A 14912-nucleotide genomic window follows, 5' to 3' on the forward strand; every position below is an offset into this window, starting at 1 on the left:
GAACCTGATGAACTGACATCTTGAAGCAATCTATTATTAACATTTTTAACCAAATACTCTTTGTTGTCTGTATAACCATATTAATAATATGTTATTATTTATATACTGCAGTGGTAGTCATCATCAGAAGTAATTATAACTTGAAAGATTGGCAAAACATGGCAAACTTTCTCAAGTCATTCTCCCAGATATTTTTTGGAGTTTTTTTCTTTAAACACATATTGCAGAGCAGGAAAGAATTACATCTTGATGTCATTCATTCTGTCATCTTGTGGCGTGCCATCTCATTCACCACTTTCTTGCACCACTGCACATTTCATTTAAAAGGTCTGGCCAGCAAAAATCCAGATTAAATTCTTACTTTGCATCAAACATCACTAACCCACAAAATTAGCTCAGAGAACTTGGCTACACATGTTACACTACGGTCAACAGCCTTGCCAAGCAAACCCACTATTTGACTGCTTTCAGAGAAGGGTCTGAGGTTCTGGGTTAGTAGCATACATCATTCTTGATTCAAAGCCTTGTTACTGGCATACAGAAATCTTACAGTAAGATATTTTACAAATACAGTAGCATGGAGTTTGACCTAATCACCTAATTTACTAATATACTTCACCTTTTAGATCTTGGAAAAAAATTTGTCTATTTACCTATACACTACATAGACAAAAGAATAAAGACATTTTAACCAGTGAGTTTGCCTTTTTCTGCCACATCTTTTGATTACAGCTGCAATCACTGTTAACCAACAGTAAGTGCTGCACTGAAGCATTCAGAAAGCTTGACTCCAAAGGGCCACACATGTACAAAATATTGTTCATCACTGTTATGTGATGAACATAAACGTAAAATATTGTTTGCCTTAGCAACAACACTTAGTACTTCCAAACTGCCCCTGCAAGTGTTATTATTTATTGGATACTGTCTTAAGGATCTAAATTGGTTGTCTTTTTAGGGCCAAAAAGCTGCAAACAAACTTAAAAACATCATGTGCAAAGCCGAGACTCAGTTGGTAGTGTTAGGCATGCTATCACTGTAGTCTGTCTGTGGTAATGAAAATACGCTCACAATCTATCAGATAAATATTAATAGGGGAATTAATGTTCACTGGTCAACCACAACATTAAAATAACATTGGTTACTCATTAACGTTAAAGTTGTCTCATTACAGTCTCATTAAAATGACCTTTTAAGGGGAAACATATATTAAACACCAAGTAAACAGTCCGTTTTTAAAATTGATGTATTGAAAGCAGATAAAATGGGAAGAGCATGAGAACAGCTCCAAACAACCAGGACAACCAGTTGCACCAGTTCCTGTAGCATAAATCTTTGAAAGAGTTAATTCTGGCTTAGATAGAAAGGTGTCAGGACACACAGTGCAATACATCTTGCTGTGTGTGGGGCTACAGAGTGCCAACCTGGTCAGAGTGCCCATGCTGACCCCTGACCACCCCTGAAAGTGCACACAGTGGGCACATGAGCATCAGAACTGAACTGTGGAGCAATGGATGAAGAATGCCTGGTCTGATAAATCCTGTTTTATTTTACATCAAGCGGACAGCCAGCCATGTGTATCGCTCAACAGAAGAACACATCACACCAGTATGCACTATAGAAAGAAGGAAACCCGGAAAAGGCTATATGATGCTCAGGGCATCAAACATTGTAGCACACCAAGTAAACCCATTCAGGGAAACAGTATTCCATAAAGGTAGTGGCCTCTTTCAGCAGGTAATTTGTCCTGCCAGACTACAAAATTTCAAATGTTCCAAATGTTGACTAGGCCTCCAATTTCCCCAGATTTTGTTCTGATCAAAAATCGGGTGGCTGTGCTGGACAAATAAATTAGAGAATTTAAATGATCTGCTGCTATATGTCTTGATATTAGATACCACAAGACACAAACAGGCCAAAGCTGTTTCAGTGGCACAAGGAAGATATATGTAAATTTAGGCTGGTGGTTTTAATGTTATGGATGATTGGTCTAGATCTTTATGATACACTATACAATGGCATAGGAATTAATTCCATTCCATACACAAAGCAAGGTTTTTAAAGAAACAGAACCCTGCGTCAAACACACAGTTTCTGACCTTACTAATGCTCTTGCATTAAATTAAGGCGAACTTTTGCATTTATATTTTAAAATCCAGTGGAAAGAATTTCAGGAGTGTTTACACTGTTACAGCAGCATTTAATTCTCCAAACGTGTTTAAATATGTGGTGTATTTAGTAAATATTTAAAAGCAAGTGCTGTTACACTTGTTGAAATCTTCTATGTTTAGCTACTGTTGGTGTCTGTATTCACCCCGCATGTGGTTTCACTTTGGTCCTTTACTGTACCATTTTCCCCCCCTCATCTTTCTTGTCAGGAACCCATAAAATCTATCTGCCTCCATTTTATGATTGTTGGTCTGGCTGACTGCTTTCTCCCTCCATCTTCTAACTGCAGTTTCAAAACACCTATTGATTTGATTTCATAACCAGCTATCATGAAATGCAACAAGGAACTTTTAATTTCTGTGATTGTGTAAGAGGTTTTATGGGTCATTAAAACCTCTGGTAATTTAATACAAACACAGGGATAAACGGTACTGGATGGAATCCAACAAGGTTAAAGAAGAGAAATGGCCCTTGTAATGTGGTATTGGACAGGGTTAGTCAGAATGGACCTTTCTAATAGCTGCTTTCATAGCTCATTTTCACTGCTCTCTTATTAAACAATGAGAGTAATAGAGAAGCAGAACATGAATAAGAGCTATGGAATGGAAAACTGGAAATCTCACTCCAGATAATCATGTATCATTTGTACAGTTTTGGCCTGAGAAAACATACAGAACAAAGGGGCAAACAAATTGGAAAGACTCAAACCCAGAATCCAGATCAGCACCATTTCAGCTCAGTGGTAATGGGAATAATCTGACCACAAAAATCACTCTACTTCTGGAAAATGTCAACCCAGCACCGGTTTGGCTGTAGCTATAAATTACATTGCTGCAGTAAAGCCCGCTGGCTTAAGAACTAGACGTATCCTAAAAACCTCCCTGTAGATTTTAGTGGTTCAGTACAGATTGGAATTTAGGCACAAGAACATTCTTGTGAAAATAACCAAAATGCTAAACCTTACATCAGTCCTAGTTCTGATGTTGTGTATGTTACTCCTTTAAAACACAAGCTAAGGAAGGTAATCAGAATTTAAATTTCTTGTATGTGATTTAGACTTAACATCCTGTGCAGTATACTAGCCATGGCAGAAATCACAAATGAGAACACAGTTAATTACATTACAGGAAACAAGCCAGCACATTATATTTCAGAGAAGGTTTAATGTTACATGGTACTTCATGCGCTGGACATTATGTCAAATTTAATATATTTTCTACCACAGCGAGGAGGTTTCACTGGTGTGTTGCAAGTCTGTAATTTTGGTTTAGTAAATGCAGAGATCTCACAAGATGATCTGTCCATGTTTCAGTCCCTTCCAAAGCCAGCGGTAAAAGAGGAGGAAGTCACTAAGTACACAGTGAGCCACAGCAGCAAACCAAACACCAATCGTTAGAAAACACAACACCATGGACAAAAGCATGTTGACCCAGAGTCAACAGGAATCAGGCACCATCATTAATGCTTTGCCAATCTATTAGGCAACATACTAAGCTGTAATGAATTTAGGACACAAGATTTTAGCTCACGACTGCAACTCACACAATTAACAGAAACGGAATTAACGGAATTAACGGAACAGAAACGGCCAGCTTCCAACACATTACAACTAGATTGCAAACAAAGAGTGCTACGCATTATGTTTATTCACTGATGATGTGTTCACTTTGTAATATAAATATATACAGTGGTACCTTGAAACGTCAATTGGTTCTGGGACTGGCATTGAATTTAAAATGAGTTGAATTTCAAGGTATTTTTTCCCATAAGGATGTATGGGAAACCTGTTAATGCGTTCCATGGTCCTGTGGACTTGTATATATTTTAGGCTTATGTAAAATGATTGGGTTGTTTTTGACACTTATACACTGAAAATAACACAAATATAATATAAAAACACTGAAATACAATTTTTCTGCACCCGAGCTGTAACACAAGTTTAAAAGTGAAACAGTGAGGAAAATCCAGCTAAATACAGATACATATGGACGTTTTCAGAGTGAATCTGACGGTTATTCCACACAAATGCAGTTTCGTCTCATATTCACACTTTGATGACGTATTACCGCACTGCTCAAGCCGAGCAATGAACAATGCGACTGTTCATTGGTAATTTGAAATTAAATAAATACTTTTTAAAAAAACAGACTGAACACGTTGAGTTTAAGGGTACACATTTCTCAACGAAGGGCGTTGAGTTTCAAAGATTTTGAGTTTAGGGGGCGTTGAGTTACAAGGTACCACTGTATATGATTAAATTTTTTTATCGATTAGTTAGACAGAAATTAAAAAGTAAATTGAATTAAATTATTGATATTTTTCAGGTTGTTATAGTTTTTAGCTTTTTGGAAGATAATTTATGGTTTATTTTATTAAGTTTCAAGTCATTTTACTTCTATGGACAATTTTAAGCTATAGTTAAGGCAAAAATATTGGCACCCCTGCAGTTCTTCCAGAAAATGCACTACTACTCCCAGAACATTGGTGCAGTTACAGATGTGTTGATGTTCATGTTTATTTCTTTTGTTTGCATTGAAACAACATGAACAAAATGAGGAAAAAGTAAAATCTGACAGCATTCCACACATAACTTCAGAACTGGACTGGACACACTCAAAATTGTAAGAAATAATGGGTTTTTTAAAGATCATGCTCTATTAATTTATACTATATATATATGGCAATATACTGTATATACATACTGTATATACAGGGGTTGGACAAAATAACTGAAACACCTGTCATTTTAGTGTGGGAGGTTTCATGGCTAAATTAGACCAGTCTGGTGGCCAATCTTCATTAATTGCACATTGCACCAGTAAGAGCAGAGTGTGAAGGTTCAATTAGCAGGGTAAGAGCACAGTTTTGCTCAAAGTATTGCAATGCACACAACATTATGGGTGACATACCAGAGTTCAAAAGAGGACAAATTGTTGGTGCACGTCTTGCTGGCGCATCTGTGACCAAGACAGCAAGTCTTTGTGATGTATCAAGAGCCACGGTATCCAGGGTAATGTCAGCATACCACCAAGAAGGACAAACCACATCCAACAGGATTAACTGTGGACGCAAGAGGAAGCTGTCTGAAAGGGATGTTCGGGTGCTAACCCGGATTGTATCCAAAAAACATAAAACCACGGCTGCCCAAATCACGGCAGAATTAAATGTGCACCTCAACTCTCCTGTTTCCACCAGAACTGTCCGTCGGGAGCTCCACAGGGTCAATATACACGGCCGGGCTGCTATATAGCAGCTATATAGCTATATACATAGCCAAACCTTTGGTCACTCGTGCCAATGCCAAACGTCGGTTTCAATGGTGCAAGGAGCGCAAATCTTGGGCTGTGGACAATGTGAAACATGTATTGTTCTCTGATGAGTCCACCTTTACTGTTTTCCCCACATCCGGGAGAGTTACGGTGTGGAGAAGCCCCAAAGAAGCGTACCACCCAGACTGTTGCATGCCCAGAGTGAAGCATGGGGGTGGATCAGTGATGGTTTGGGCTGCCATATCATGGCATTCCCTTGGCCCAATACTTGTGCTAGATGGGCGCGTCACTGCCAAGGACTACCGAACCATTCTGGAGGACCATGTGCATCCAATGGCAGTGCCGTGTATCAGGATGACAATGCACCAATACACACAGCAAGACTGGTGAAAGATTGGTTTGATGAACATGAAAGTGAAGTTGAACATCTCCCATGGCCTGCACAGTCACCAGATCTAAATATTATTGAGCCACTTTGGGGTGTTTTGGAGAAGCGAGTCAGGAAACGTTTTCCTCCACCAGCATCACGTAGTGACCTGGCCACTATCCTGCAAAAAGAATGGCTTAAAATCCCTCTGACCACTGTGCAGGACTTGTATATGTCATTTCCAAGATGAATTGACGCTGTATTGGCCGCAAAAGGAGGTTCTACACCATACTAATAAATTATTGTGGTCTAAAACCAGGTGTTTCAGTTATTTTGTCCAACCCCTGTATATGGCAAGTAATGGTAATATAAAATCACACTTGCAAACAACACCGGTTTAACAACCAGTTTAAACCGAGGATAGTTAAGTCAGTTTTTGGGTTTGTATGAACCATGTTGCACATAGAGAAAAGAATGAAGAGCAAAGATTTGTCCTAGAAAGTAAGAACCAAAATTGGGGAAAATATGTTTAATCTCAAGTCTACAAGTCAGTCTCCAGAGAACTTAATGTTTCTGTGTCTACTGTGTGCAACATCATTAAGACCTTTACAGTCTATGTTACTGTAAAGGACTGACCTCATTGGATGTGGACGGAAGAAAACAACTGATGGAAAATTGCAATTAAGTATTTTTCAAATGGCGAATAAAGAACCCCACTCAACCTCACTCAAATTTAAGCTGACCACAGGGTGCAACAGTGGCAGCTCACACTGATGATCAGTCATCATCTGAAAGAAATGGGATGCTATTGTAGGACACCCAGGAGGAACCCACTGGGGCCACAGAGACTTAAACAAGCCAGACTGTAATTGCCAGAAATTTACTGAGGAAGCCACAATCCTTCTGTGGACAGATGAGACCCAAATTGAGCTTTTTGGTAAAGCACATAATTGTTCTCTTTACAAGGAAATGAGGCTTTCAAAGACAAGAACATGGTCCTTTTGGTTAAACATGGTAAATATTTACAGATGTTTTGGGTGGCTTTGCTGCTTATGGAACTGGATACCTTGACTGTGTGCATGACATCATGACATCTTAAGACTAAGAAAGAATGTTGGAGCACAATGTGGGTCAGAAACTCGAAAAATTAGAGGTCACAAGTCTTTTAGTAAGACAATGACCCAAAGCATACTTTAAATAGCACCCAGAAATGGGTTAAGACACAGTGCTGAGGAGGCCACCCATGAGTCCAGTTCCAAATTCCATCATACAACTATGGAGAGATCTCAGAACAGCAGTTTGGACAGGGCACCCAGCAGTTGGCATAAGAAAAGTAGTCCAAGAAAGTGTGTAAAAAACCCATTCAAGGTTACAGGAAGAGACTGTTTTCAGTTATTGTTTTCAAAGGATGTGGTACCAAATGTAAAGTTGAAGATGCCAATAAAAGTCCAGTCCATTTCTGGAGTTCTGTGTCGAATGATATCAGATTTGATTTTTTACTTACCTTTTTGTGTTGTTCCAATGTAAACAAAAGAAATAAACATAATAATACCAAAGGATTTGTAATCACAGGTTTTTGTGCATTTTTTGAAAGAATTGCAGGGGTGCCAACATTTTTCATTATGATTGTGTGGTGTTGAGATGAAACAAAAATTAATGGAACACCCAAAAATGATCAATTATTTATGAATTATTATTATATTAATTATGTTATTTATCTATTAGTATATTTTCTTCTTCTTTAAAGTAGTTGTATTTATAGTGACCTTCTAACTGGGTATAGCTTCTAAAAAGCTATAGCTACACCGACTAGGCATAACATTATGACCACTGACAAGTGAATAACACTGATTATCTCTTCATCACAGCACCTGTTAGTGGGTGGGATATATTAGGCAGCAAGTGAACATTTTAATCTTTAAAGTTGATGTGTTAGAAGCAGGAAAAATGGACAAGCGTAAGGAAATCAGCAAGTTTCACAAGGGCCAAATTGTGATGGCATCTCCAAAACTGCAGCTCTTGTAGGGTGTTCCCAGTCTGCAGTGGTCAGTATCTATCAAGAGTGGTCCAGGGAAGGAACAGTGGTAAACCGGCAACAGGGTCATGGACGGCCAAGGCTCACTGATGCACGTGGGGAGCAATGGCTGGCCCGTGTGGTTCGATCCAACAGATGAGCTACTGTAACTCAAATTGCTGAAGAAGTTAATGCTGGTTCTGATAGAAATGTGTCAGAATACAGTTTGTTGCGTATGGGGCTACAAAAGGGGGACCAACACAATATTAGGAAGGTGGTCATAATGTTATGCCTCATCGGTGTATATAACTATATTAAATTAAGCTCTTTAATAGACCTTAACTTTTTTTGCTTGATTAATTAATGTATACTAGATATGTTAGGGGTGTGCCCTTTGAAGGGCTTCTATCACCCCGTGTTTTCTTTTGTGTGCGCGTCTTTTTCTGTGTTTGTTTATGTTCTGGGGCAGTGTTCGGGTGCATCACGTGGTGTGGAGCAGACAACGCTGAGACGCGCTCAGCCTATGGATCGCGGCGGCTCATTAACCATGCACCTGCAGATCATCACAGAGCAATCAGCACGCTCTATTTAAGAGGAGGCTTGAAGCGTGGCTGGTTGCTAGTTCGTCAGCGTGTGTACGCCGGTAAACGCGATCTCTATGATCGTTTATATTTTTCCTATCCGAGACTGATATTTATAGTTTCGTGTTTTTCTGATGTGCGCTTTACTTTCGCTTTCGTTTCAAGTCTGCTGCGGTTTTGAGCTCGCCTACCTGGACGATCCTACAGCGCGATTTCGAGGACCTGACTGTGTTCCATGCCGGCTCGGATAATCACAGCGTGCCTCACCCGGACGTCTCGCACCGGGTCGCCACCACTTACCTGCCACTGCACCAGATTCCCGAAAGGGTTATTGCGCGCACACCCACACAAACACTTGTGTAAATAAACTGCACTTTTGAACTTTATATCGGCTCTGCTCTCTTTTGTGTACCGTTGCACATTGGTTCTAAAACCCCGAGGTTCCACCTCACGCCGCCGTAACAAGATAGGCTATATGGGTGCTAATTCTTTTTTTTAAGATTTACAGTAGTCAGTGCACACTTTAAAAAAAAAAAATTAAGGCATCTGAGTCAGCTTAATACATTTTCTAAAAGGAACTGGATCCAGACTGGATACAGATTCCAAAGTTCCAATTGAAACGTAGTGAATCCATCAACCACACACAATATTCTCTGAGACGTAATGGCTCATAGTAAGTGCTACACGTCTAAACCTGCCTGCCATGACATTATAATAGCCTTGGCAGATTTTCACCGCGTGTTTGACATTAATAGCTCTCACATAATGTTTTAACTTGTGTGAAACCGGTTAAAACCCTTAATATGACATAATTGCTTGTACCTTGTGAAAGCTCCCGTGGAAGATCTTTTTGACTTGATCATTATCAAATGTTACTTTCTGGAGCTCACCCCTAGTGTCCTTATTGTAGAATGTGAGGACTTTGCTGGAAGCTAAAAATGAAAAATAAAAGTACAGTTACACAACAGCCATGCCCTAAATATAAGTAAGTATTTATATTTAAGATCACATTTACAACTGCAATAATAAGAAATAAAGGCAGACACAAAAAAAAGTTAAAGTTAATAGGTAATAAGAGTAAAATATGAAAACATCAGACTAGTAAAACACCTTAAAAATGATACATATTTGATAACATACAGGAAACTTAGTCCCTCCATAGATTCTACAGCACACACATACATTATAATAACTAATAAACACTTACGGTTTATAGTAAGTCCGACTTCAGGGTTGTTGCTGCTATCTGCAATCTGCCACAGATCAAATGCATCCTTGGGGGTGTCGGGAAGGAGTCGGAAAAGAAGTATCATGGTGTAGGATGGAGGGAGTCCATCTGGATGAATTTCCCTTAAAACCAAAGACATAGCTTCAATATGAATGAAAATAGCTTAAACATTTTAACACATATAAAACAGTTACGTATACTCAAATATTGACAGTTAATCTGAAAAGATTTACAATGTGCGTAACACTTTATACATTTTAAAAACAAACCGGCTGTGTGAAGCAGACAAATCTGGATAATAAACAGCTTGAGTGGATAGTAAATGGTTTGACTTTCCACCAAGAAAATTCTTTTAGCCTTAAGAAATGCGACATATTGAAAGTATTTAGTTTTTTAATCTGTGGTGCTTGAAATTTTCCCAGTTTCACAGTCATTTACTACTACAAAAATACCAATTGCTAAGGACAAACTAATGCCTTATGCTTCTGCCAAGAACGTTTGAGAGATCTCTTGAGCAGATTTGCATCTGCCTGAAGGTATTTTAACACATCCAGCAATCTTCAGTTCCTGACCTGTGTGTGTAAATGGCTCATATGCTAAATGGCGTATGTGGTATAGTTTATCTTGTGAAATTTTATAACAGAAACACTCTTACTTTTTCTAATAAGACACATCATTTACAAAAAGTAAAAAAGAGAAAAAGGGCCTCTGCTGCAAGCTTCACCAAAAGAACCACAGACTTTAAAACTTTAACTGTTTGTGATGTCTAAGTGATGACAATTATTTTTAACAATCTTTCAGAGTGAGCAAGAAAGCTAATTGACTAATAGAACCGAGAAACACCCCAACTTACTTTGTGGGCTGCGAAATGAATGCGTCCTTGTGAAGTCGATAGGCGATGAAACTGTTGAAAGTGCCTGTTTCCATTGACACTCCATTCATGCCAGCAAAAGTGCGATCAGTGATGTTGAAGGCCTCGAGCATCCTAAAACCTGAACAGATCAAATTTAAGTACAAATGAAGCATTATTTAAGTCACCAATGAATTTAAAACTGAAATAGTTGAAAACACACATGAAAGTAATTAGTCATTTTAAAGGTCCATAGTGCTGAATGTGAATCCTGTGTAGAAGTAGCAATACACTGCTAAACAAAGTCGTTATAGTAAGGTCCGTTCATTCTGCTCCCATATTCACACTGCCTTAATGGTGGTAATTTCTACACACAAAAAATGTCACCTCTGTTTGTTGAAATAAGGAAAACGTATACATCTGAACCTGATGGGAAAGCTAAGAATTTAACTGTGGCTTTTATATCACTGTTAAAAACTACATAGAAGATTTGCCCAAGCTTCTGGGCCCAGAAGATTTGATGGCATTATTTGGTACTGCCATTTCTGTGAAAGCAATGGTGCAAGGTAGACGTAATATAAAGGATTCTATTCTCTACATCTGTGGACTTTTCCCAGTTATAACAGATAAGGCCCCAATCTAATTTACTGAAGTTACCATGATGTTACCAATTTTGCACATATGTTTTCGTTTTAACATTGAGAGGTGATGGCAGGTAAGCTGAATCCCAAATACAGTAGACCCTTAAGTTACAAACGGTTTACCATACGAACATTTTGGGTTACGAACGATCTTTTTCAAACTAACGTACGAACAAATTTCGGATTACGAACCGAAATTCGCGAAACATGTGACGTGACGAACAAGTTAACTCAGAGCGTCTCTATCTATATATATATACAGTGAGCAAACATTCGGACAGCGGACAGTGTTTTTCCAATGTTTTCTTTAAATTTTGTAAAATTCATTATTAAAATGGCCCTAAATAAGGTGCAGAGAAAGCGTAGTTGTGTTGTATATTTACTCCTGCCAGTAGCTGTCACTGTGTATCAGATAGCGGGGACAGTGAGTGAGAGAGAAGAAGGAAGGTATTCTTTCGTGCAATTACACCTACAAAATACAACGCTATTGAAATAAAGAAGGAAATAGAGAAATATGAGAGTTATTGTTGTTTCTGCTAGATACATTTTATTAAAAAAAGGAAATGTATTATGGTGTATGGTACAGCACACGTACTGTACTGTGATGTGTGTTGTTTTATGTACAGTACTACTACTGTGTAATGTTGTTTATTATTGTTTATTACATTAATGTCTATTCTATTATTTAAGATTTAAGGGAAAATACCCTTGTATTTATAACAAAAAATACATTTTAAGACATTAGAAAGGTCTGGGGGTGGTTTGGGAGGTCTGGCACGGATTAATTCTATTTACATTATTTCTTATGGGAAAAATAGGTTTAACTAACAAACATTTTGACATAAGAACAGCTCTTCGGAACCAATTAAATTCGTAAGGTCTACTGTACTTTATACATACATTTACTAGTGGGCCAAGTCATTAAAAATTTGCCCAGCTGCTAGGTTTGCTTGCTTTAAGGATAATTATTACCCCTAAATATTAGCTATTTTGGTTACTATGGTTTACATTTATTACAGGTTATAAATATTGATCTAGCTTATTGTCTTTAATAAAGCTAAAATTTGCCCACTGATTCCATAATTGACAGAAAATGTATTTTTTCTGTTTGAGGCATCAAATGGCCAGAGTTTTTTGTTATACTGTAGATTGTTAACGTACATGCTATCATGTTTCATAAAACCCCAAATATTTTTCTCCTATACTGACACTGATTGTTCTTAGGCTGTAATTTCTGTCCTGCTTTATTGTCTTACCTGGTGATGTAAATCCATCCAGATAAATTAAAGGACATGCTGTAGGAGGAAAAACAGAAAATATGCCACTGTTAATCTTTTGATAACAGAATAAAACTTAAAATAAAGAATCTACATCTAAAAATGCATCATACTTGATGTTGCAGTTTCACAGATGAACGTAATGAGGTTGTCCTGTATCTTTGCAAACTCATCATAGTCTTTAACAACAAAGACGTGTCTGTCGCTCGGCTTGCTTCCAATGTTCCTCAGTTCTGCCATGTCCACATCTGCCACACCCACTACAAAGACGCTGTATCCTGGAAAGAGTAAAAAACAGCATTACCCTTACAAACGTATCATATTTCTTACACATGATTTCTTACACCCTAAACCTGTGATTGTCATTTTTGGTACCATACAATATCTTCCCACTCACCTGAATGCTGTAGTTTGGAGGAGCTCTTTTTAACATCATCCTGAGAACGTCCATCGGTCACCACCACCAGAACCTTAGGAACGTTCCTTCTCATGCCACTGTCTGAGGTGAACACCTTCTCTCCAACATGCTTTAGAGCAGCACCTGAAAAATCCAAAGCCATGGAAATTATTCAATGACAGAGCATTTAAAAATTTTATTTGGTATTATTGTGTCAATATAAAATTATTGTATTGCATTTTATTTTTTAACACATGATATCCTATTTAGTGATTGAAATATTAAACTAATTAAATTAAAATATGCTAAACTCAACCTAATAAAATGTAACTCCATTAATCACTTTTGCATCTGTCTTTAACATTTTACTTTCATGTAATCGAGGCTGAGGACATAGTTTGGATATTGTGCTACAGATTGCTGTTGCTGTTTTCCATAAGACAGAATCCACTAGCACCACTGCATAAGTAAAATTCAAAGAAAAGGTGATGTGACCCAGTGGTAAACAAGACACTGTCCCAACTTTTTTTAATGTGTAAGACATAATTTCAAAAAATTTTTATATTTAACAAACAGAATTAAGTCATTACAAACACCGAAAATTCCCTTTTTGCTTGTCATTTTGTCTGTTAAATAAAGGTTTAAATGAATTAACAAATTAAAGATTTTAGTTTTATTGCATATTTGGAAAGTGTCCCAACTTTTTGGAAATCATAAATATAAGTGTATGTTACAAATGGTGAAAATGCTTCTCTGAGTTTAGCAAGTAACCTGTTTTGGTGTTTCCTCCTCTGTAGCTGACCATCTGCACAGCTGACAAAACCATTCCCTTGTCGTGGTACGTGTTCAGCTTGAACTCCGTCTTGGCTTCATCACTGTACTGCACGAAGGACACCTGTATTCAAAGGAAAGAAATATTTTCCACACACTGCTTGGACGGCAGTTTGATGTCAAGCTGAACAGAGTTCTGTATGTTTGAGAAAAACTGAAAGCTTCATTACCTGCATACCCTCGTAACTGATGACATCAAAAGCCCCAACCATGCTGAACACAAACTGAAGCACTTTATTAAAGCTATCATCTCCAATACTCCAAGAGCCATCGATGAGGAACACCAGGTCAGCTTTAGCTCCTTTGCACACTGTATTGTGTCATATATTCAGTGCAGTGTTTTAGAAAAAATAGTAAAGAAAAAATAAGCTCATAAACAGATCAACTGTGAATGTAAGCTGTTCTTACCCTCAAGTGCATCAGGGATAGTTGGTGGTGGAGGAGGAGTTGGTGGCATTGTGGGTGCTACGGTAGGCTTTACCACTAAGAGAAAAAAGAAAAGAAGCAGTTAAGGCTAATATATCTAATAAAGAGAAGCATGGTTAAAGGGATTTAGACATTTGCTTACATGTACGCTCTTTAGTGCTGACTCCGGGTCCCTCCAGATTGGGTGTCTGAGTGTACACAGTAGCGTTGTACAGTGCATCTGGGCTGAGTCCATCAAAACAGTACTGATTTTCTGCAGCTGTGATAGTGACCTCTTGTGCGCCTCTGTTAGAGGCTGCCAATTGAATAAAGGAAAAGCAAGATGAGGCATTACAAAGAAATAAAATATATTGCAGTGGGGAGATTTATGCTGTTTTAAAAACATATTCAACTCACTGTCAAATGGGTTAACGTTAAGCCTGTATGAGGTAGCAGCTCGGTGTGGAGTCCACTTGAGGCAGAATGAATCATAACCCATGTTGTATGTTGTGAGGTCAGTGACATTCAGGTACACTAGGTGAAAAAAAATATTCAAGGGTCAGCGTACGGTGTTTACATTGTTAAATATAAGCAAATAAAATATAAGCATCCCTTCAAAGTCTTTCTGAACTTAAAAACGCTGTTTTGAAAGGGAATTGAATAGAATTGTAAATTTTTTTTGGCTGATTAGCCAATATACCAGCCTTTAAACATCTGGAATAATATCTGATTAAATCTAAGATAATTTATTTTGACACAGTTTACTTACATTTTAAACTGTGACCATGTGGTGTTGATTGACACAACACAGATCAGAACATAGAGCACAAATTATCTTAAAGCCTATCACCATCACAACTTTTTTGCATTATGTGTTTGCACA

General features: G+C 37.9%; 1 protein-coding gene and 1 long non-coding RNA gene across 2 annotated transcripts in view; one reads left to right on the forward strand and one right to left on the reverse strand.

The window, feature by feature from the left end:
* col12a1a (collagen, type XII, alpha 1a) overlaps positions 1-14912 on the reverse strand; it is a 71207-nt gene that overhangs the window by 10084 nt on the left and 46211 nt on the right. The window contains exons 40-50 of the mRNA XM_063007941.1: positions 14447-14563; positions 14193-14345; positions 14033-14107; positions 13795-13934; positions 13565-13688; positions 12794-12937; positions 12510-12674; positions 12376-12414; positions 10482-10620; positions 9608-9750; positions 9223-9332 (exon numbers count right to left, since the gene is read on the reverse strand). Coding sequence (XP_062864011.1) covers positions 9223-9332; positions 9608-9750; positions 10482-10620; positions 12376-12414; positions 12510-12674; positions 12794-12937; positions 13565-13688; positions 13795-13934; positions 14033-14107; positions 14193-14345; positions 14447-14563 — 1349 coding nt within the window. The remainder of the gene's footprint in view (positions 1-9222; positions 9333-9607; positions 9751-10481; positions 10621-12375; positions 12415-12509; positions 12675-12793; positions 12938-13564; positions 13689-13794; positions 13935-14032; positions 14108-14192; positions 14346-14446; positions 14564-14912) is intronic.
* On the forward strand, positions 8288-8786 carry LOC134325797 (uncharacterized). The gene is made up of 2 exons (XR_010014354.1): positions 8288-8462; positions 8566-8786. It is a non-coding gene; the product is annotated as an uncharacterized LOC134325797 (long non-coding RNA).

The sequence above is a fragment of the Trichomycterus rosablanca genome, chromosome 13, assembly GCF_030014385.1.
Source record: "Trichomycterus rosablanca isolate fTriRos1 chromosome 13, fTriRos1.hap1, whole genome shotgun sequence".
Lineage (NCBI taxonomy): Eukaryota > Metazoa > Chordata > Actinopteri > Siluriformes > Trichomycteridae > Trichomycterus > Trichomycterus rosablanca.